General features: G+C 38.7%; 1 protein-coding gene across 1 annotated transcript; it reads left to right on the top strand.

Moving 5' to 3' along the window:
* Nucleotides 1–3,340: 3,340 nt before the first annotated feature.
* On the top strand, nucleotides 3,341–16,229 carry LOC121760522 (protein bfr2-like). The gene is made up of 2 exons (XM_042156179.1): nucleotides 3,341–3,460; nucleotides 15,816–16,229. The coding sequence occupies exons 1-2, from the start codon at nucleotides 3,341–3,343 to the stop codon at nucleotides 16,227–16,229; spliced, it is 534 nt and encodes a 177-aa protein (XP_042012113.1).
* The last annotated feature ends 6,632 nt before the right edge of the window (nucleotides 16,230–22,861 follow it).

The raw sequence follows: 22,861 nt of genomic DNA, 5'->3' as shown, positions 1-22,861 counted from the left end.
TTCAGTGTGAAAATTTGTATGGATGAACTTGAATGTGTCTTCTGTGTTGTGACCAAAATTTAGCTTCATAAGAGGTCGGGTGAATTTATAGTGATTTTTTACAAAATGGTCGCGCAGTTCTGCCAGTTTTCTGCCTTGTTAAAATAACACCTAGTTTCAAGTTTAAAAGTATTATATGATGCATGTATGTCCAAGGAACGTGTTTAAATGTTGTGATCACGTGTGATAAGTTGAAATGTGTTACGGTGTGTCCTTCCATCTTTGTGACGAATGTTGGGTTGAGAATTTGAGAAAAACGATGAGAGAGAAACGATAGGACATGCATAGTAATATGTTTTTGTGGAAGGCTGACTTGCGTTGTCGTTGACAAGGGTGATTGTGTATTCGTGAACTCGAGGAACGAGAGTTGCCATAAGTTGGATTGTGAATTGTTAAGCGAACGAGGTGGGCTTTCTTTAACTAAACTCTTTTATTTTTCCAAAGTATGATTGTGGAGCTATAAGGGTGGTTTAAAGTGTTATGTCATGCCGTGATTGTTTTGATATTGAGATTGTGCTTGATGCCTAGTTCGTTTGAGCTTGCTCCGTTAGGCTATAGAGCTTTGTTGAGATTATGCTTGATGCCTAGTTTGTGAGTTCGCTCCATTAGGCTATAGGGCTATGATAAATGAATTCGGGTCTGAGTAGGGCCGCAAACCCTATCAGGCTGTGTACACAGGAAAGATCGGGAGCCGTCCTTGCAAGTCGGCCGATCTCGTGGGCGAATAGTGTGACCACACTTTCGTCGCATTATGGTAAGAGGATGTGAATGATTGATTGTTGAGAAAGTGGGGAGATTGTTTTGCCTGGCCAGGCTATGAAACTGTTTTTGTGATACTCGATGATATTTCTTTTCTACAATGTTAAAACTCGAGTTCACTATGGTATGGATGACATAACTTTTAATAAATATTTTGGCGTGTGTCCACTGAGTATATCAAGTACTCAGCCCTGCATATATTTTCTTTATGTGCAGGTTGAGCGGTGATGTTGCGGCGGATGTTGAGTCGAGCCTTAAGAAACTCCGGATGCGTCGTGTCTTCATACATAGGCGTCTCCCTTTGACTCTCCTGAATACTTGTTTTTCCGCTGCCGTATTTGAAATAAATTTCTAGAAGTCTTCCACACTATTAATACTGTTTTATGACATTAAGTATTTTGAGGCTAAAATATGTTGCTTAACTTTTCAGTAAACTAAAATATTTCTTTTTAAAGTTAATTGGGTTTTTCATATTTGCGTCCCCCTTTTCTTCCCCGCTCCTTAGTCCCTCTGTTAGGATTGGTATACTGAAAAGCATATTTCGAGCATGTTGTACGGATAGAATTGCTTGTATACAATAAACTCTACAATCCACTTTTAACCCAAGGCGAGAAGAAATAATTTTATCGCATTGGTGTTTGCTTATGCATTTATAAGATGTTTCTCAAACATTTAAATGTATAAGAAGCAAATAAGTCTAATTCTTCTGCATAGTAGACTGGTCGTGAACGACGTTCACAGAAGGTGATGCAGTCGGTCCTTTGCAGAAGAGAAATAGAATTTCACAACCTAGATAGGATTTGGCTACCTATCGTGAAAGGTTGCAGTGTCAGTCCGCATGTTTCCTTACCTTAGGAAATAAACGACACTGGTGTGGTATAGCACTGAAGGATCTAACAGTTGAGATAAGTCTTTCTTGCTATTAACTGAAAGACGAGGTCTCGGTGATTGTTATTTCTTAATCATTGTTGATATAACATTGAGCATACGATACTGATTATGCACTACTTTGATTTATCAAATGGTGCGGATTTTTCGCAATCCAAGAATCCTGATATCTTGGGTAGTAGTGATTAATGTCTAGAGGTGCTAGCATTGTTATTGCAAAGAATCGTGTGCTGGGTGAGTCCAGTTTGATAATATCCTCAAGAGGTGTTCGAAAAAGGTTTTATTATTCAGAAACCCGACCGGTTGGAATTTATTCCAGAATAATAAATAAAGATTTTGAACTAGACAACTCTTGGAAAAAGTTATTAATTAATTAAAGTCAAATAGCAGACTTAAATTAATTAATGGATATTTATATCTTAAACACGGGAAATAATAAATTAAAGAGGTAAAGCCCGGATTACTCGTAATTTGGGATTGGACGGGCAGTCAATATTATTTTACTGTAGTGGCTGATAATAATATTCTGTTGGACTTGTATTAAATTGGGGCTCAATTTAATTAGTAAAAGTCCAACAGGTTTGGCTCAAGTCCAACCTCCATGGATCCCTAATCTGGCCCATCATAACTCTAATTTTCGTGCTCCCCAGTGGGAGTGGACGAAAAATCGGTTTTTGAGAAAACTGATATTTTGTCTTCTTTCTAGTCAAGCCTGTTTCGATTATGACAAGCTTTGCCCACCCAAAGGTCATTATCTGAGTTCGGGACACAGATTAGAAGATTCGTGGTTGAGTATGAAGAACATCACGTGGAGAAGGCGCAAACAATCGTCGATTCTTTGGAGAATCAGATCGGTAATCCTAAACCGTAGAATATCATGATCAGGATTTTAATTCCTTAAGCATGATTTTTGTGCGTTCTTGTATGCAATTCAATGTTTAACATGTGAATCAATTAATCCCATAATCGGTCAAATAGATCCATGTGTATGATTTATTTGTGAATGCATGTCTTCCGCTGTGCAAGGGGCACCAAACCCCAGCAATTGGTATCAGAGCCAATTTTTTGCTCTGATTATGTGGATTAATTTCATGTTATGTGAATTGCTTGAATGCATGTTTTCTTCGTTTGGTTTGTGTTACTGTTTCTCGTCGAAATTGAAAAACATGATGTACGAAGAATAACAGAGAAGCGACGAAGGGCTGCCGAAAATTTATATCAATTTGATCGCTGGAATCCAATTCCAATCTATTATGATTACATGGTGTTAATTGAATTGTTCAATTTTTTTTGACGTGATTTACATATCGTAATCATTACTTTTCAAATTGTGATTACGTGAATATGTTTGTTTTCAATTAACTATGTTTGTCAAATCGGTGCATTAACTGTACGCGAATTGGAAATTGGCGTTTTCCACGTCGTTGCTGTTACATGAATTGCGGGATATATCCAACCAATTCGGTTCGAAATCGTGGATGTCTGCTCGGGATTTGCGGGGATAACCGCAAGAGATCAGGCAGGTGTAGGACAAAGTCAGCGTTGAAGCAGACTGGAGGTCCTCGTGAGTCCACGTGTAGCAGCGGCGGGCAGCGGCGGGTGCGACGACGCAGCTAGAACAACGTCGGTATCCCGCAGGGCAGCGCTTGAGACGATGCTGAGGCTGACAACAGCTGTGCGAGTGGGAGCCCTTCGTGGGCAGTCCCCGGACTCGAAAGACAGTCAACGACGGAGGCGAGAGCAGGCTGTTGTGACAGCAGCGACACTCGCGCAGGTCTTCGTCCCGTGACTTCAGATTTCCAATATAGTTAGGGTTTCCTTAACCCTGGAACTAATTTTGGAGAAATTTCCTAATTTTGTTAGGTTTTCCTAAACCTTTGTAACTAAATTTGCAAATAATTCAAGATAATTTGGAATAAGTTTTGAATATACCAATTTAATTGGATTATCTAAAATTTAATTTTTTAATTAAAATTATGGATTAATTGAATTTTATCCTTATTTTATGGATTTGGATAGATTAAATTCTATCTAGATAAATCCTAGATAAATTAGGATAGTAATAATTTATTTTATTTTTTCTTATGGATTTATATAGATTTAATTCTATGTGAATAAATTCTGGATAGACTAGATAAATAGTTAATTATGTTTGGATTTTATCCTTATTTTATGGATTTGGATAGATTAAATTCTATCTTGATAAATCCTAGATAAATTAGGATAGTAATAATTAATTTTATTGTCTTATGGATTTATATAGATTTAATTCTATGTGGATAAATCCTAGATAGACTAAGATAAATTTTAATTAAGTTTATCCATATCTTGTAGATATTGATAGATCTATATCTATCTAGAATATATCTTAGTATATTTGGATAATTAAAATCCATGTTTATCTTTATCTTGTGGATATTTATAGATTTAACTCTATTAAGAAAATATCCCTGTGATTTAGATAATTAAGTTTATCTATATCTTATAGATATTGATAGATTCATATCTATCTAGAATATATCTTAGTAGATTTAGATAATTATTAATCCAGTATTGTATTATCTTTTGGATTTAAGATAGATTTAGTTCTATCTAGTTAAATCCTAGTTGAATTAATTAATATTAATTCTAATTTATCCTAATTTTATGGATATAAATAGATTTATTTCTATTTAGAAAATATCCTAGATAAATTTGGATAAGGATAATACAAGATAATCCTAATCTAATTGGATTTTGATAAAGTTAATTTTATCTAGAATAAATCCCAATAGATGTGATATATTCTAGTTTCTTATTCTAAATAATCTAAGATTGTTTAAATCTTAGAATGATTGGATTTTATCTTCGTCATATGGATTTGGAGAAATTTGATTTTATCCTGAAATATCCTAGTAAGATTTAGATAATGATAATTCAAGGTCAGTATTATCTTGAATTTTAGGATTTGATTTTATCCATGTAAAATCTAGAATAATCCTAAGAGGATTTAGATAGATTCAACTCTATCTAGATAAATCCTAAATTAATTTGGATAACCATTATCCAAGATAAATCTTAACAAATCCGAAATTCCTATTTTGGATAAGATAAGGGATTAATTATTTAATTTCAATAATTATCCAGTGAGATTAATTACCATGAATTAAATGGATTTATCTGTTTATTTGGTGTTAATCTGGTTTAAGTGGATTATCTGCCTTTTCTGCTTATGTGATAATTATGCAAAAACCATGTTTAAAATGACTAAGCGATAATTACAACAATGCGTTGTATATGGTCTCCATAAATTGGTCTATATATGAAGCAGTTTCTAATATTATCGCGACCCACCTTAGTGGGAGCAATAATCCTACGAAATAGCAAGTTCATGAGATTAGACTTCTTAATAGTAAATTGTTTAAACTAGAAGCGAGTTTCTAATATTATCGCGACCCACCCTAGTGGGAGCCATAATCCTACGAAATTGCAAGTTCATGTGTTTAAACATATTTATAAGATAGCTATGGAATTTTGTTAGTGGCGTGCGACCTTCCCTAGAAGGAGTATCAAAACACACACGAAATTTCTAGATGCTAATATTTATGGTTAAAGCTTAGGCAATACTTGGCGGCCATGCCACCTTAGTGGTCTCTGGACTATCCGTCGGTATTGTGACCAGGAAATTGTTGGAATCCGAATTTGTATGACCTCCCTAGAGGCGTACTTATTTTGGTTTTCACAGTTGCGAGATACATAAATTGTTTTGTGGTTGTTTGCGATTATGTATTAAGCATAGTATGTGATAAATAGTTTTATTTCTTCTCAACCAAATTCTTAATAATATCTGCGAACCTTAAAGAAATCAAACTCGAAGGCCAAAAGTATGTAGACTGGAAATATTAAATGGATAAAATTCTCATTGCTGAAAACTTAAAGTTTGTACTCACTAATTCATGTCCTCCATTTCCTCGACAAAATTCAACAAAGAAAGTTTGAGAATGCATTTTATGAATGTACTCGATAAGTTCTTTGAGGAAGAAGGTCAAACTACTTTCTTTTAAGTAGTGAGACAAGTCTTGGTTTATATCAATAATAAAGGAATATCCAATGAGGACGTTGTCCAGATTCTGTCGAAACATCCAAGAGAGTTAGAATATTTTGAAGAATCTTCTGATTCAGTTACTCAAATAGTTTCTATACTTAGTTCTTCGCCAAATGTAATAAGAAGTGAGTACAAGAAGGTTGTTACTGAAAAGTTGGAAACATTCAGCATTGTATTCACTTTATTACTTTTGGAGGAAGATAACATGATAGATGACAAATTTGTTAAAGCTGCATCTTTCCTATGTCTTAGTTCAATCGAACAGAAGACTAGTAATGGAAAGAGGAAAGAGCTGAATTGTCATCAATGTCTGCTCAAGACAAGAAAAATTTTGGTGAAAATGCAAAGAGAAGATGCATTGTGAGTCGGATTGACCTCTTCTACAGAAGGACAATGACTTAGATAACAATGCAATTTCTAAAAGAGAGATCTAGATCCAGTTGGGCAGTTGTTGCAGTGGGAGCTATTTATTTATGCTCACTTTATTGTTTCGTTTTGATGTTAGAGATTTTGTTTTATTGGTACAGTCTTGTTTAGAATGAATTTATATTCAGTTTCTAAACTCATTTATGATTCTACGATGTTCAATTTCATTTTATAATACTTGCATTATTGAGAAATGTGGATTGAATATCAATCATGGTACCATAGAAAAACAAATTATACATCATAGTATCTAAACAATGTAATTGCAACAAGATTGAGTTTAACACAACAGTTCAACTTCTTATACAATGAACAATAAAGTATTTATGGCACTTAGACTTAAGGCCAAGAAAGTACTTAGTAATTGTTCAAACTGATTTTATCTAACTCAAGTGACTATCGGGATTTTAACAACTTGCTTGTTAAATAGCTTGAAGGTCAAGAAAGTATGGTTGATGCACTAAAAGTTAGAATCCTTTGGTGGTTCAAGGGATTCAGAATACTTATAGAGATGCAACATAGAAAGACTAGTAAGTCTCAATGGTTTACACCATGGAAGACGAGCAAATGAGTTAAGATCAGTAGTGGGAGTTAAACCCTAGTTGACTACTCCAAGCATTCTTCTAAAGAATGGGATAGTCATATAAGAAGATATCGAAGTCTCTCGAAGACAAGTTCGGTAAGTGAACAGTTTTACTCAATAACACCTTATCATTGATGGGATATACGTTGGAAACAACGAGTTATACATTAAAGAAACTACCATAACATCAGTACCTTCTACAACACACGAGTTGTGGACTAGAGGCAAGTCTAGTCCAGCACATCACAAGGTGTGGAGTTATTCCAACACATGTTTTGGAAAAGGTATCCAAGTAATTGGAGTTGTGTACTGAGGTATGTTTTAAGGTTGTCACAAATGATAGAAAAGGTACAGGTTCTATAATCTTCACGGCAAGATATGTGTTTGTTTACACGAATACTAGATTCTTTGATGAAGATTATGAGGAGAACTACAAGCCTAACAAAAATGATAATTCTCAAGATAATGAAAATATCTATTTTTCATCTTAACCAAGAAGTCATACCATTAGAAACTTATGCACTATGATAATCAACGTTTGTACCTAAGATTGTAAGAATCGTGTCGTAGTGGGAGCGTTCTTTGCGAACATAATAAGTTCATGGGTCTAAAAGAGTCTTAAGACTCAGTCTTAGATCAACTTGAACATAATCCCTGTAACTATAAGGACGCAATGATTTATTCAGATAATCATTCTTGACAAGATGATAGATTCTGAATAACAATCTTAAATAGACAAGAATGTTTGCAAGACTTGCGATACTACCCATTGACTATTTCAGTCAGTGGGAGTCAGTGGACCTGCAAGTGTAAGCACGGATCTCAAAAGGCTAGAATAATGGCAAAGGGTTATACCCAGAGAGAATTATATTCTCGCCTGCCATTTTTGCCTAAGTCGATCTTTATATTATCTATTGTAGCCTACATAAATTAGGATGTATGTACTATGATTGCCAAGACATGTTTCTTTAAGTAGAAGTCTTGAGGAGATCATCTGCATGGAACATCTTAATGGTTATGTAATACAGGGCAAGAAAGTTGAAAGTGCACTATATTTGGTATTCTTGGTACTCTACGATGATAACATCTATAAAAGTTGATAAACAACTAAGAGGGTTATCTAGCGTAGCAAACTGGTCGTCTACCCAGTTTAAGGATGATGGATTTAAGATAATCTAGTTACATTCTAAGCATCTATGTCATTAGATTGCTAGAAAAAGAATGTATGTTTTCTTAAAGAATCTTACATCTACACAATACTTAGACACTTAAGCATTGAAAATTCCAAGAAAAGGTTTTTCTTTTTCTAGACGGAATTATTTTGTCTCTAGTCAAGTGTTTTTCGACATTGAATGAGATCAAGAAGAACGAGACAAGTTCCATAATCGGAAGTCTCATGTATGCTATGATGTGTATTAAGTTAGATATTAGTTTTGCCGTTGGCATAGAAGCATGATATCATTTTAACCATGGCCAAGGACATTGGATTGGGTAAAGAATATACTATAGTACTTGAAGAAGACTAAACGGTATGCTCTAGTTTACCAGACATCCATGTTATGTCCTTTAGGTTACATCGACTCGATTTTATAATTGATCGGTGATCGAGTCATCCTCTGACTATGTGTTCACTTTAGGAGTTGAATACTGAGACATGAAGGAGTGTTGATCAAATCATAGACTCTATCATGAAAATTACAAGTGTGGTTTCATCGGAAACTACTAAGGTAGTTGTTCATCTCAGTAATATCCTAATAGCTTTGACCGTGATTCCGAGTATGTGTTTGAGTATTATATTTTGTTATAATTACTCTAGTCATATGTCTAACTCGAGGGAAACACGATCTGATAAAGCTAAGCAATCACATAGAGATGAAGTATGAAATTAATTAAGGATTAAGTGCGCAGCAAGACGTTATGGTTTCCAAGATATCATCAGAGAACAACCTGACAGAACTTTTCACAAAATGCCTATATGGTAACATGATTTACACATGAGGTGAAAAGTATGGTAGTTCGATGTATCATGGTTCGAGACCCGCTTAGAGTATAAGTGGGAGAGTTTTGGCAGTGGGTATACTCGAAAGCATGATTTTGAGTATAAGTGGGAGATTGTTAGGATTGGTATACTGAAAAGCATATTTCGAGCATGTTGCACGGATAGAATTGCTTGTATACAATAAACTCTACAATCCACTTTTAACACAAGGCGAGAAGAAATAATTTTATCGCATTGGTGTTTGCTTATGCATTTATAAGATGTTTCTCAAACATTTAAATGTATAAGAAGCAAATAAGTCTAATTCTTCTGCATAGTAGACTGGTCATTAACGACGTTCACAGAAGGTGACGCAGTCGGTCCTTTGCAGAAGAGAAATAGAATTTCACAACCTAGATAGGATTTGGCTACCTATCGTGAAAGGTTGCAGTGTCAGTCCGCATGTTTCCTTACCTTAGGAAATAAACGACACTGGTGTGGTATAGCACTGAAGGATCTAACAGTTGAGATAAGTCTTTCTTGCTATTTACTAAAAGACGAGGTCTCGGTGATTGTTATTTCTTAATCATTGTTGATATAACATTGAGCATACGATACTGATTATGCACTACTTTGATATATCAAATGGTGCGGATTTTTCGCAATCCAAGAATCCTGATATCTTGGGTAGTGGTGATTAATGTCTAGAGGTGCTAGTATTGTTATTGCAAAGAATCGTGTGCTGGGTGAGTCCAGTTTGATAATATCCTCAAGAGGTGTTCGAAAAAGGTTTTATTATTCAGAAACCCGGCCGGTTGGAATTTATTCCAGAATAATAAATAAAGATTTTGAACTAGACAACTCTTGGAAAAAGTTATTAATTAATTAAAGTCAAATAGCAGACTTAAATTAATTAATGGATATTTATATCTTAAACACGGGAAATAATAAATTAAAGAGGTAAAGCCCAGATTACTCGTAATTTGGGATTGGACGGGCAGTCAATATTATTTTACTGTAGTGGCTGATAATAATATTCTGTTGGACTTGTATTAAATTGGGGCTCAATTTAATTAGTAAAAGTCCAACAGGTTTGGCCCAAGTCCAACCTCCATGGATCCCTAATCTGGCCCATCATAACTCTATATAAAAGGAGATTAGAAAGGAGATTTAACAAGTGATTTTACTCATAATTTTCTTGCTCCCCAGTGGGAGTGGACGAAAAATCGATTTTTGAGAAAACTGATATTTTTTCTTCTTTCTAGTCAAGCCTGTTTCGATTATGACTAGCTTTGCCCACCCAAAGGTCATTATCTGAGTTCAGGACACAGATTAGAAGATTCGTGGTTGAGTACGAAGAACAACACGTGGAGAAGGCGCAAGCAATCGTCGATTCTTTGGAGAATCAGATCGGTAATCCTAAACCGTAGAATATCATGATCAGTATTTTAATTCCTTAAGCATGATTTTTGTGCGTTCTTGTATGCAATTCAATGTTTAACATGTGAATTAATTAATCCCATAATCGGTCAAATAGATCCATGTGTATGATTTATTTGTGAATGCATGTCTTCCGCTGTGCAAGGGGCACCAAACCCCAGCACCCTCCCCTCGTCACGTTTTTCCCATCTTCACTATCCTTAGTAAGGGCGGTCGTGACAACCGGCCAAGATAGCTAAGGGAAAGAAGAAGAAGAGGGCTAACAAGAAGCCCACGGGGAAGTGTTTCAAGTGTGGAGAGAAGGGGCATTGGAAGCCAGACTGTCCTAAAAAGGGCAAGGCTACAGGTATGCACCAAGCTCTAGTAGTCGAGTCATATTTGACTTCGACATCAATTTGCACTTGGGTTATTGACACAGGAGCCACTGATCATATTTGTTTTGATCCTTACTTAATGCAGGTGACAAGACAGCTACGTGATCGTGAGATCGAGGTCCAGCTGGGCGACGCTACTAAAGTGGCGGCCGTAGCAGTGGGAGACGTTTATTTGCGTTTTAGTAGTGATAGAATTTTGATTTTGAAGAATGTTTTGTTGATACCCTCTTTTAGAAGAAATTTAATTTCAGTTTCTAAATTAGTTTTTGATGGATATTCGATTTCTTTTAATGACAATTGTGTTATTAAGAAAGATGGTTCTTATATCTGTCGTGGTATCATGGAAAACAATCTGTACACAATCACATCTACACAGTTTAATAATCGCAAATCAGAACTCAATACAACATCGATGATTTCAAAGAAACGAAAGGAACCTTCAAGTTCAATGAACGAAACATACTTATGGCACCTTAGACTTGGTCATGCCAATGAAAGGAGGATCCACTCTCTTGTTAAACAAGACCTTATTAAAGGTCTAGAGGAGGAACCTTTTCATAAGTGTGAGTCATGCTTAGAAGGCAAGATGACCAAGAGGCCTTTTCAGGCTAAGGGCAATAGGGCCAAGGAAGTACTTGAACTCGTTCATTCCGATGTATGTGGACCAATGTCTACAGAGGCAAGAGGTGGTTTTCGATACTTCATCACCTTTATTGATGACTTCTCGAAAATTGGATACGTCTATTTGATGCACCACAAGTCAGAGTCTTTCGACAAGTTTAAGGACTTTAAGGCTCATGTGGAGAAGTATCATGGAAAGAGTATCAAATGCATGCGATCTGATCGTGGAGGCGAATACCTCAGTGCCGAGTTTTTGGACTGCTTATCGGAGTCGGGTATTCAATCCCAATTGACTGCGCCGGGCACGCCCCAGCAGAACGGCGTGGCTGAAAGAAGGAACAGGACCTTGTTAAACATGGTCCGATCGATGATGAGTTATGCACGACTACCTACTTCGTTTTGGGGACATGCCTTGCTTTCTGCAAGCCACATTTTAGACAATTTACCATCAAAATCCGTACCTACTACTCCTTATGAGTTGTGGACTGGGCGTAAGCCAAATCTAGCACATCTCAAGATTTGGGGTTGCCCGGCTCATGTATTGGAAAAGGATCCAACTAAGCTAGGATCTAGGACGGATGTATGTTTGTTTATAGGGTACCCTAGAGGAACGAAAGCTTATGAATTCTTTAGTCTCCGATATAAGAAAGTCATTGTGAGCACTCACGCCACATTCTTAGAGGATGACTATGTAATGAATCATAAACCCAGCAGTGAAGTGGCTCTTAATGAGCTAACTTCTGTTACAAATTCCATTAACCAAGAACAAGTACCAAGTGTACAATCGATTCCAGAAACTTCAACTTCTATTCCAAGTATTTTAGTGCCGCGCCGCAGTGGGAGGGTCTCACATGAGCCCGAAAGATACATTGGTTTGGGGGAATCTATGGATCACTCCTCAGACAGCAATGTGTTAGATCCCTGGAACTTTGCGGAAGCGCAGGCAGATGTCGATCATTGCGAATGGGTAAAAGCGATGGATTCGAAACTACAATCAATGATAGACAAAGACGTCTACGATTTGTCCGTCCTACCCAAAGGTTGTACTGCCATTGGGAGCAAGTGGATATATAAACGTAAACATGGACCCGATGGACGAGTTAAAGTCTTTAAGGCAAGACTAGTGGCTAAGGGGTATACACAAAAGGAAGGTGTCGATTATGACGAGACTTTCTCCCCAGTGGCCATGCTCAAATCGATCCGGATCCTATTGTCTATCGCAGCTTATATGGATTGGGATGTATGGCAGATGGACGTTAAGACTGCGTTTCTAAACGGCAGTCTTGAGGAGACCATCTAATGGAACAACCCGAAGGTTATGCCATAAAGGGCAAGGAACACATGGTTTGGAAGCTTAAGAAGGCCATTTATGGCCTTAAGCAAGCATCTAGATCATGGAACCAATGTTTCGATCAAACTATTCGCAAGTTTGGATTCGAAAAGTGCCCAAGTGAAAGCTGCGTGTATAAGAAAGTTGAAAAAGGGAATGTAGTGTTCTTAGTTTTATATGTAGATGACATTCTTCTAATTGGAAACAATAAAAAGATGTTGTCATCAGTACGAACATGGTTGTCAAACCAGTTCGAGATGAAGGATATGGGAGACGTGGGACACATCCTCGGGATCAAGGTTCTTCGAAATCGAGAAAAGAAGATGTTGTGCTTATCTCAAGAACCTTACATTGAAACAGTACTTAGTCACTTTAGCATGCAGGACTCCAAGAAAGGTTCCTTACCTTTTAGACATGGCATCCATCTATCTCAAGAGATGTGCACCAAAACGTCGTATGAGATACAAGCAATGAGAAGGATTCCATATGCTTCGGCAGTTGGAAGCCTCATGTGTGCTATGCTTTGTACGAGACCTGATATTTGCTTAGCTGTTGGCATGGTAGCAAGATATCAGTCCAATCCGGGCCAAGGACATTGGACTGCCGTAAAGAACATACTCAAGTACCTTAAACGGACTAAGGATTATGCTCTAGTTTACAAAGCAGTCGAGCTCTGTCCTTTGGGATATACTGACTCAGACTTTCAAGCTGATCAGGACTCGAGAAAATCTACTTCAGGATATGTGTTCACCTTAGGAGGTGGAGCCGTAATTTGGAAGAGTGTGAAGCAGAAATGTATCGCGGACTCGACCATGGAAGCCGAGTATGTGGCCGCCTCGGAGGCTGCAAAAGAGGCAGTATGGTTCAAGAACTTCCTAATGGATTTAGGTGTGGTTACGAATCTTCCCAAGAGCATCACCGTTTACTGTGACAACTCTGGTGCTGTGGCAAATTCGAAAGAACCAAGAGCTCACAAAGCGATCAAACACATAGAGCGAAAATATCATATCATAAGGGATATAGTGCAGAGAGGTGACATAGAAGTGGTCAAGATTGCGTCAGAGAACAACCTGGCACATCCTTTCACAAAGGCATTAGCGGTAAAACCGTTCGAGAGCCACGTTGAAGGGATGGGAGTTCGACTCATTCAAGACCTCAACTCGCTTTCATTATAAGTGGGAGAAATTTAGACGTGTGCACTACTTACTTTTGTATACTCAAAAGCTGTTTTGAGTATAAGTGGGAGATTGTTAAGGTTTGTATACTAGAAATCACCTTTCGAGTGATTGAATACTGTAAAACTCTAATTGTTATTTTCCAATAAATGCAAACAGATTATTTTTGTCATAATGTTGTTATGTTTTACATTTAATGGATGTTTATTGCATATTTGAATGTGTAAGCGAACTTAACAAAAGTCTAATTCTTTGTTCTAGTAGACCGGTTGTGAGCTGCGCCCAATTTAAGGTACGCGGTCAGTTCCGAACAAAGAAAAATATGAATTTCACAACCTAGATAGGCCTAGACTACCTATCGTGAAAGGTTGCAATATCAGTCCGATTATTTCTAAGCCTTATTGAAATATGATGACGTTGGTGTGGTATAGCACTGAATGGATCTAACAGCAAGACGAATCTTTATGCTATCTACTGAAAGACGAGGTCTTAATAATTAATTTCTTAATCAATGTACATTAGCATTGAGCATACGATATTGAGTATCTACTACTTTGACTTACCAAAGGTGCGGGTTTTTCGTCACCCAACGATCCAGGTATATTGGGTAGTGGTGATCACTATCTAGCAGTGCTAGGATTGCTATTATGTTGAATCGTGCGCGAGGAGAGTCTCGTTTGATAACATCCACAAGAGGAGCTCGAAACGAGGTTTTATTATTCGGAACCTAGCTAGTTAGAGTTTGATTACTCTATGAATAATAAATAAGAGTTTCTTGCTAAGTCCACTCTTGGAGAATAAAATATGTTAATTAATTAAGTCCATAGCAGACATTAATTAATTAATGGATGTTTCTATCTTAAGCACGGGAAATAAATCAATCAAATAAAAGGAAACCCGGAATACTTGTAATTTCGGATTTGGAAAGGCAGTGCAATATTACTTCTGTAGTGGCTGCTTGTAATATTCCAATATAAGCTTATATTAAATTTTGGGTTCAATTTAATTAGTAAAAAACTAATTGGGTGAGGCCAAGTCCAAATTCTTCCTTAGATCCCTGACTGGGCCCAATATGTGACTTATTATAAATAGGAGAATAAAGGAGACAGAAAATACACTTTTTTTCTCACAAAATTTTCGGCCCCTCCTCAAGAGAGAGAATTTTCGAAAATTGCGTGAGCTAAGTTCTGTCTTCATTATTCGAGTCCTAGTACGTTGGTGAGATTTTCCCATACAAATATCAGCGTATAGTCCGGGACACCAGTCAGAAGATCCGAGGTCTTGTGTTGAAGATCTTCACGTGGAGACGGAGCAAGCCATCTTCGATTCTTGATTGAATCAACGAGGTCAATTAGCTAATTCCGTAGTAAGCATGCTTTAGGATTTAAATTGTTCTAAAACATGTTTTAATTCAACTTATGAGCATGATACATGTGATAATTTACGCGAATAGATTTTGTCTAAATATAAGCTTATATTATATTGTGGGTTCAATTTAATTAGTAAAAAGCTAATTGGGTGAGGCCAAGTCCAAATTCTTCCTTAGATCTCTGACTGTGCCCAATATGTGACTTATTATAAATAGGAGAATAAAGGAGACAGAAAATACACTTTTTTTCTCACAAAATTTTCGGCCCCTCCTCAAGAGAGAGAATTTTCGAAAATTGCCTTCTTCCGTGAGCTAAGTTCTGTCTTCATTATTCGAGTCCTAGTACGTTGATGAGATTTGCCCACACAAATATCAGCGTATAGTCCGGGACACCAGTCAGAAGATCCGAGGTCTTGTGTTGAAGATCTTCACGTGGAGACGGAGCAAGCCATCTTCGATTCTTGATTGAATCAACGAGGTAAATTGGCTAATTCCGTAGTAAGCATGCTTTAGGATTTAAATTGTTCTAAAACATGTTTTAATTCATGTTATGAGCATGATAAATGTGATAATTTACGCGAATAGATTTTGTCTAAATAATCTGCTAAATAGATCAAATTATGTGATCCGTCAGAAATCGCACGCTTCCACAGCCAACCCCTTCACTTCTACCTTAACCCCACTTGAAATTCCACCCCGTCCTACAATTTTCACAGAAATAACATCACAAACCCAATCCTCTCACAAAGAAACCCCCAAAATTACCCGAAACCCTAACCGAAACCCCAGCCGAGACCCAACCCATAATATATGATCCTTCTCCCACCACACCACATACGGGCACTGCTGAGCGCATACAAGAGGAAGAGGTAGTGGAGAATCAGGAGGTTGAGGAAGAAAGGAGGAGGGATGAGCAGGGGAGTGAGATAGGGGATGGAGATGAGAGAGTCCAAGGGGAGGAGGGTGATGATGAGGATGTGGAGAATGAGTCTGGTGGTGTTGAGAATGCTGAGAACGAAGAGGGCGATAACAGGGATGCAGAGGGTAGTGGTGATAGGAATATTGAGGGTAGTGGTGATAGGACCGAGGAAGGTACTGATGAAAATGCTGAGAACGCTGAGAGAATGTTGAGGAAGAAATCCCTGCAAAAAGTGATTGCTTAGGAAGAGGGGATCGTGGATATGGACAATGGTGAGACAGAGAAAACTGGTAGGTTGGAAGATATTGTCGTACTGGAGGATGAGCCGGAGTTGGAGGAGACACCGGCCGATGAGAGGACAACAAGAAGGAATTCTAGGCTGAGTAAAATTTTGGAAGGGACACGAACGTCTACAAGGGCTAGGCAATTGAAGCTAGTGGACTTTATGGGTGAGGAAGAGGAAGAGGAGGACATCCCAAGGCCCAGGAAAACCCAATCGAAACAGGGGAGTTCTCTCCTGAGGCCGTTGAGAAGCGATATGTCGAAGAGGGGAAACGGGAGGCTAAGCCTCAGAAGAAGAAGTAGAGGCAAGCTTCCGCGACCTTGGTAATCCAGGAAGCGTCTCTGGAGCCCATCCGAGTACCGTTTGCCCAGCCATAGGAGGAGATTGAAGAGGTCGATGGGGAAGACGAAGAAGTAGAGGACCAGCAGGAGGAGGAACCTGTGTACAAAGTGGTGGAGGTGCCTAGAAGCCATGGTCCAATTCGAGGACCCAAAACTAGCTTTAACTTGTGAAGGGCGCGCATCAAAGGGAAAGCTCACGAAGTCCGGGAAGATGTACGATCACTCATCCCTCCGAGAAATAGAGTCAGAGGAAGAGTTCCTGATATATATCCGCACCATAGGATTCAAGTGGCTGTTGGATCACTGCACAGCAGAGGTGCCCATTGCATTGGCGAATGAATTCTTCACCTCGTTCAAGTTCAAGTCCACCATGGACCCTGACACCGACTCTATCAGTTTCCGCTTGTTCAATGAAAATATGGTAATGAGCATACGGGAGTGGTCCTTGCGGATGTGGTTGTTCACTCCAGAGGAAAACGATGAGGAAATCTGGAATGAGAGGAAGATAGGGCCCCCGAAGACAAGTTCAAGACGAGTTCGTCTAAAGGACACCACATCGCCAACCCGATACTCCATTTTGCGCAGGTCTTCCTTGGGTACAATCTGCTAGGTCAAACAAGCGCCGTGATAAGGTTCCTTGTGAGGGAAACCTTCCATGTGCCCAAGAAATACCCAAAGCGGTGCTTGATCTCAATTTTTTTTGTGTTTTCAAAGATAAAGAGCCTAGCCTCCAAAAACTAAACTCAAAATGGTTTTGGATGGAGAGAAAGAAGGTGAGAAGAAAGTGTAAAGAAGGAGGAATCCTCTTTGAGGACCTATGACCTCCCACAAAAAGATGTGGGCAACCCTAGGCTACTTTCACCCAAAGCAAATACTTCATTGGCTCCACATTCATGACTACACAACCATAAATGCATACCTATACTTGATTTAGCCAAATGAACATAAAACAAGCAACCTACAATGTAGGAATTTGGATAGAAATCTCACATAGGAGATGCTCTCAAAGGAGTCTTCATAATAACATTCATCAAAGTCTCTCCAATAAATGTCTCACAAATGGTATTTATAGCTAGGGTTGGAAACATAAGAAAATGGCCCAAAATAAGTGAAAAATTGGCAAAAACAGTGCCGACGCCCGACCGGGCGTTTAGAAAACGGCAAATCGCCCGACCGGGCGAATTTTCTGCCTAAATTCTTAAAATCGGACACAAACGCCCGACCGGGCGTTTTGCATAAGGGAAAACGCCCGCCCGCGCGTTTTGTTCTGGATTGCGCGGCTTTCTTCAAACGGCCATATCTCTCTCATCCGAACTCCGTTCGAGGCGTGAAACATACTCACGCGACCCTCTTTCGAAGACGAAGACATCGGTTGCCTTGGAAGAGAATTTGGACGTTGTCAGATCACTGCTTGAATCAGACCCCAGCTACATCGTAGCTCCTTGTCATGGCCTTTTCATCGTTCTTGGACCCCAATCTACCCAAGGCTCATGGAGTACGAGTGACTCTTGAGGCTCGGAACTTGTGGTCGTATCATCCTATCCTTCTTTGGAAGGATTTGTCCTCAAATCCGAGCGTTCTTCTTTCCTATCATCCTTGGGAGGCCATCATTGGACCCCAATCAACCCACGGCTCACGTCTTCGGAGTGACTCTTGATGCCCGGCATATGTGGTCATATCATCCTCCTCTCCTTGAAAAGGATTTGTCCTCAAATCCCGCCCGCGCGTACCTACAAGAGTGAACATGAACCAATCAAGTATCATGGTACGATAAAAGGGATTAAGACCACCACAACATCCAAAATATGGTATCACACCAATAAGGTGGGTATAATCATGCACAAAACCAAACGGCAAACTAACATATTCATGCTTCATCAAATTCAAGACCATGTAACAAGAAGTATGAGAACATAAATTCATGAATTCTTTCATGTCCAAAGCACAACCATATGAAGAAAAGTCTTTAGCAAGGTTTCCATAAATTATTACCACTCCATTGATTGGGTTAATTGATGCATAATAGAAACCAAGCATAAGCCAAATCATTACATTCTCAAGTCCCTTGTCGTGGATGATTCTAACATGCATATCAATATGGTCAAATGAGCCAATCTCATTCAAGAATACAAAACATCTATTCCTCTTACCAATCGACAAATGTAGGTTTTCATGCAAATAGACATTCTCAATAGCTAACATGTGACCAAGGATATTAGAACACTTCAAATAGCGATCACCATAACAAAATACATCAAGCTCATCAAGATATCCTTCATACCAATACTCAAATAATTTCAAAATATCGGCACTAGATGTGGGTGCACATAAGCCTATACATTCTTTTACAATGAAATCCCAAACAAGACCATTAGAAACAAAGTCTTTAATAAAAGAACCATAAAACATCCCAATTACGTTGAAAGGCTTGATTGACATGCAATAAAAGCAACTAACATGCCAAAACACACATGCCCCAAGCACTTTGTTTCTATTTGGCTCAATCATCCCTACACTATCTATGCCCAAATTCTTGAATATCTTTACAAAAGATTTGGCATTCCCATTAGGGCTAAAGGGACACAAGAAATGGTCTTCATATTGTGCATAGTCGAATATCACCAAGAAAAACCTAAGCACAAAATCTCTAACCTCAAGATCGTATAAGGGAAGACCATCAATAATCATTAACACATCATTCTTGCTCAAATAAGGAATACTCTTCCTCAAATTGACAAACTCTTGTCCAACACATACGGTAGGTTCATGACAATTCACATCAAGCTTGCAAGAAGATATGTCAATCAACAAACCAATTTTATCAAAAAGGATTTCACTCAATTGCCCCAACAATCTCAAAGCATGAGCACAAATATGAGAACGATACATTGTTATGCCATTAATCACAACACAATCTACAAGAGACATATGAGAGGAAAAATCCTTCACAAAACGGCCATAGAACACTCCAATCACATTGAAGGGTCTAACCACCTTGCATTGAAAACATAGCCAACACCAAGTTCTAAAGTCACTATCCATGTCACTTCTCTTCGTCCTACTATTCTCATCTACATACTCATGAACTCAAAGTTACCAACAAATGAAAGCTTAGGCATCTTGGCACGAAAGGAAGTCACTCCAACATTCAAGGTAGATTTCACAAGAGAGTAGTCATGTCTATCAATGCTAGTATTTAACCTAAAAGGATCAACATGTGAGGCAAAAATAGATTTAACATCCAAAGATACAAGCTCATGAGCCCACTTTTTACATAAATCATCATTAACAAATCTATCAACACAAAGGGACTTTTCTAATGTAATCACACTCAATGAATCATCACAAGTAGATAAAGATAGTGCACTTGAACCTTGGGCAAGGAGTTCATCCACTTGCCCTCGTTCCTCTTGATCCTTTTCCAGGGGCATAGTTTCCAAGCCATGTGCAACTTGATACTTCACTTCCATGTCTTTAACTTTACTCACTACAAAGTCATCAACACAAGAAGACATACAAGTAGTGTTAGTAGGTAAAAACTTATTTTCCTCACCAAGGGCAAGAGGCAAAGGTTCATTTGGTGCCCACCCAAGGTTGGCCTTAGAATCTAACAAACACCCTTTACTCACTTGTGCTTGTGGTTTTTCTCTCATTTGATATTTTTCTTTTCTCTCACCCTAACCACTCTCTCTTGACTTTTGCACCTCACACTCTTGTCTTTTATCACGCTCTCTTGGCTTTTTACACTCACTTTCACTCTCAAGCCTTTTTTTTCTCTCTCGGTTCTCTCTTCTATCACTTTGGATTAAAATCGATGAAGATGAGGCATCCGGACACAAACCATGAGGCACCTTCGGGGTATGGAAAGAAGAGGATGTGCCCTTACAACTTAATGAGGTGAATGTTTGGTTTATGTCCCCACCACCATGTCGATCAAAAGGACCAATACGTACACTACATGGAACTTCTCTTTCAATTTCCCTCTCAAGCCCCGGAATTCTACAAAACTCTCTCTTTTTGCTTCTACGAGGAGGCTCTTCATAACGCCTTGAGACTCGTTCCCTTCTAATCCCTCTATTAATTACATTATAATGCCTCCTTGACACATAATCACCTCTACCATGCCTCTCTCGACTATATTCTTCATAGCACTTATAATCTTGATGAGGTCTTTCTTCATATTCCAACTCTTGCTCTCCTCGACCCCAATTATCACAAGCTATCCTCCTTTCACTCCTCAATGAGTTAAGTTGCCAATCACGGACCTTAGTGTAAACATCCATAAAGGTGTACCTACACAAATAACAAACAATACACTAGGAGCTAGTCCAAGTGTGGTTAGCAAAAACACAGCTCACCCACACAACAAGAGGAGATTTTAGTAAGAGCTCACTTCCCAAATGATAATCCCACCCCCAATTCGCTCACCAATGTCACTCGGAACAAAGCTTAGAATATAGTGAGGGCTAGGTTCACTCACTCTCAATATCCAACTTCCAAAATGCAAGTGCTAAGACAAATCAATCAAGGTATACACATAGGCAATATAACCAAGCAAGTAAAGCCAATCAAGCATGTGAAAGTAAGGTTCAATGCCTAAGGAAGCTAACAAACAAACTTAGTTGAGCTGAAAATTTATGTAACTCTTGGCTGATCTTTAGGAATTTTTTTGATATGGCTACCCAACCCCAAAATTGATGAAACTTAGTAGATAACAAGATTAAAGGGTTTAGAATGAGGGAAAAATATCCCCAATATAGCAGGTTATCAAGAGGACCCTCGATTTTACGTTTTCCCCAAATCTGTCAAATTAGGGCACAAAACAGGGCAGCAACTTCACACATTAATTTGACCTATCAAATGATGGAATTTTTGGCTGAGATTTTTCAGGAAAATAGTTCATATCTCAAGGTTCATGCACACCAAAAATCAGCTCAATCCTACAATAATTGACCAATAAACAAGCAAAGGCTAAAACAAAAGAAATAAGGAAAAACAAGGAAAATGAAATTTCATAGAGGTTTAAAATCAAACACTTGGTAGGCACCTAGGCTCTGATACCAAATGATAAGGTTCCTTGTGAGGGAAACCTTCCATGTGCCCAAGAAATACCCAAAGCGGTGCTTGATCTCAATTTTTTTTGTGTTTTCAAAGATAAAGAGCCTAGCCTCCAAAAACTAAACTCAAAATGGTTTTGGATGGAGAGAAAGAAGGTGAGAAGAAAGTGTAAAGAAGGAGGAATCCTCTTTGAGGACCTATGACCTCCCACAAAAAGATGTGGGCAACCCTAGGCTACTTTCACCCAAAGCAAATACTCCATTGGCTCCACATTCATGACTACACAACCATAAATGCATACCTATACTTGATTTAGCCAAATGAACATAAAACAAGCAACCTACAATGTAGGAATTTGGATAGAAATCTCACATGGGAGATGCTCTCAAAGGAGTCTTCATAATAACATTCATCAAAGTCTCTCCAATAAATGTCTCACAAATGGTATTTATAGCTAGGGTTGGAAACATAAGAAAATGGCCCAAAATAAGTGAAAAATTGGCAAAAACAGTGCCGACGCCCGACCGGGCGTTTAGAAAACGGCAAATCGCCCGACCGGGCGAATTTTCTGCCTAAATTCTTAAAATCGGACACAAACGCCCGACCGGGCGTTTTGCATAAGGGAAAACGCCCGCCCGCGCGTTTTGTTCTGCATTGCGCGGCTTTCTTCAAACGGCCATATCTCTCTCATCCGAACTCCGTTCGAGGCGTGAAACATACTCACGCGACCCTCTTTCGAAGACGAAGACATCGGTTGCCTTGGAAGAGAATTTGGACGTCATTTGATTTGTCAGATAACTGCTTGAATCAGACCCCAGCTACATCTTAGCTCCTTGTCATGGCCTTTTCATCGTTCTTGGACCCCAATCTACCCAAGGCTCATGGAGTACGAGTGACTCTTGAGGCTCGGAACTTGTGGTCGTATCACGCCGCCCTCATATCTCCAGAACTCTACTTTACCTAGTGCATGCTGAAAGGTATGAAGGTCCACCTTGGATATTGGTTGGCCTAGGCGTGCAACTCGATGACTAGCCACACGGTCCGCCATCTCTACACTTGCCACCTCCTTGGTGCTTACATGCAGAGAAATGTGAGCATGAAAGTGGAGAAGTCAGTGCCCAACCTTCAGATGTGTGACGCCCCTGAGCTATTTAACGTGGCTTTCTTTATCAACAAGGGACTCTTACAGATGAA

This window comes from Salvia splendens, chromosome 13 (genome assembly GCF_004379255.2).
Source record: "Salvia splendens isolate huo1 chromosome 13, SspV2, whole genome shotgun sequence".
NCBI classification, from domain to species: Eukaryota; Viridiplantae; Streptophyta; class Magnoliopsida; order Lamiales; family Lamiaceae; genus Salvia; species Salvia splendens.
Note: the sequence above shows the minus strand (reverse complement) of the source record. Positions and strands in the feature narration are given on the sequence as shown.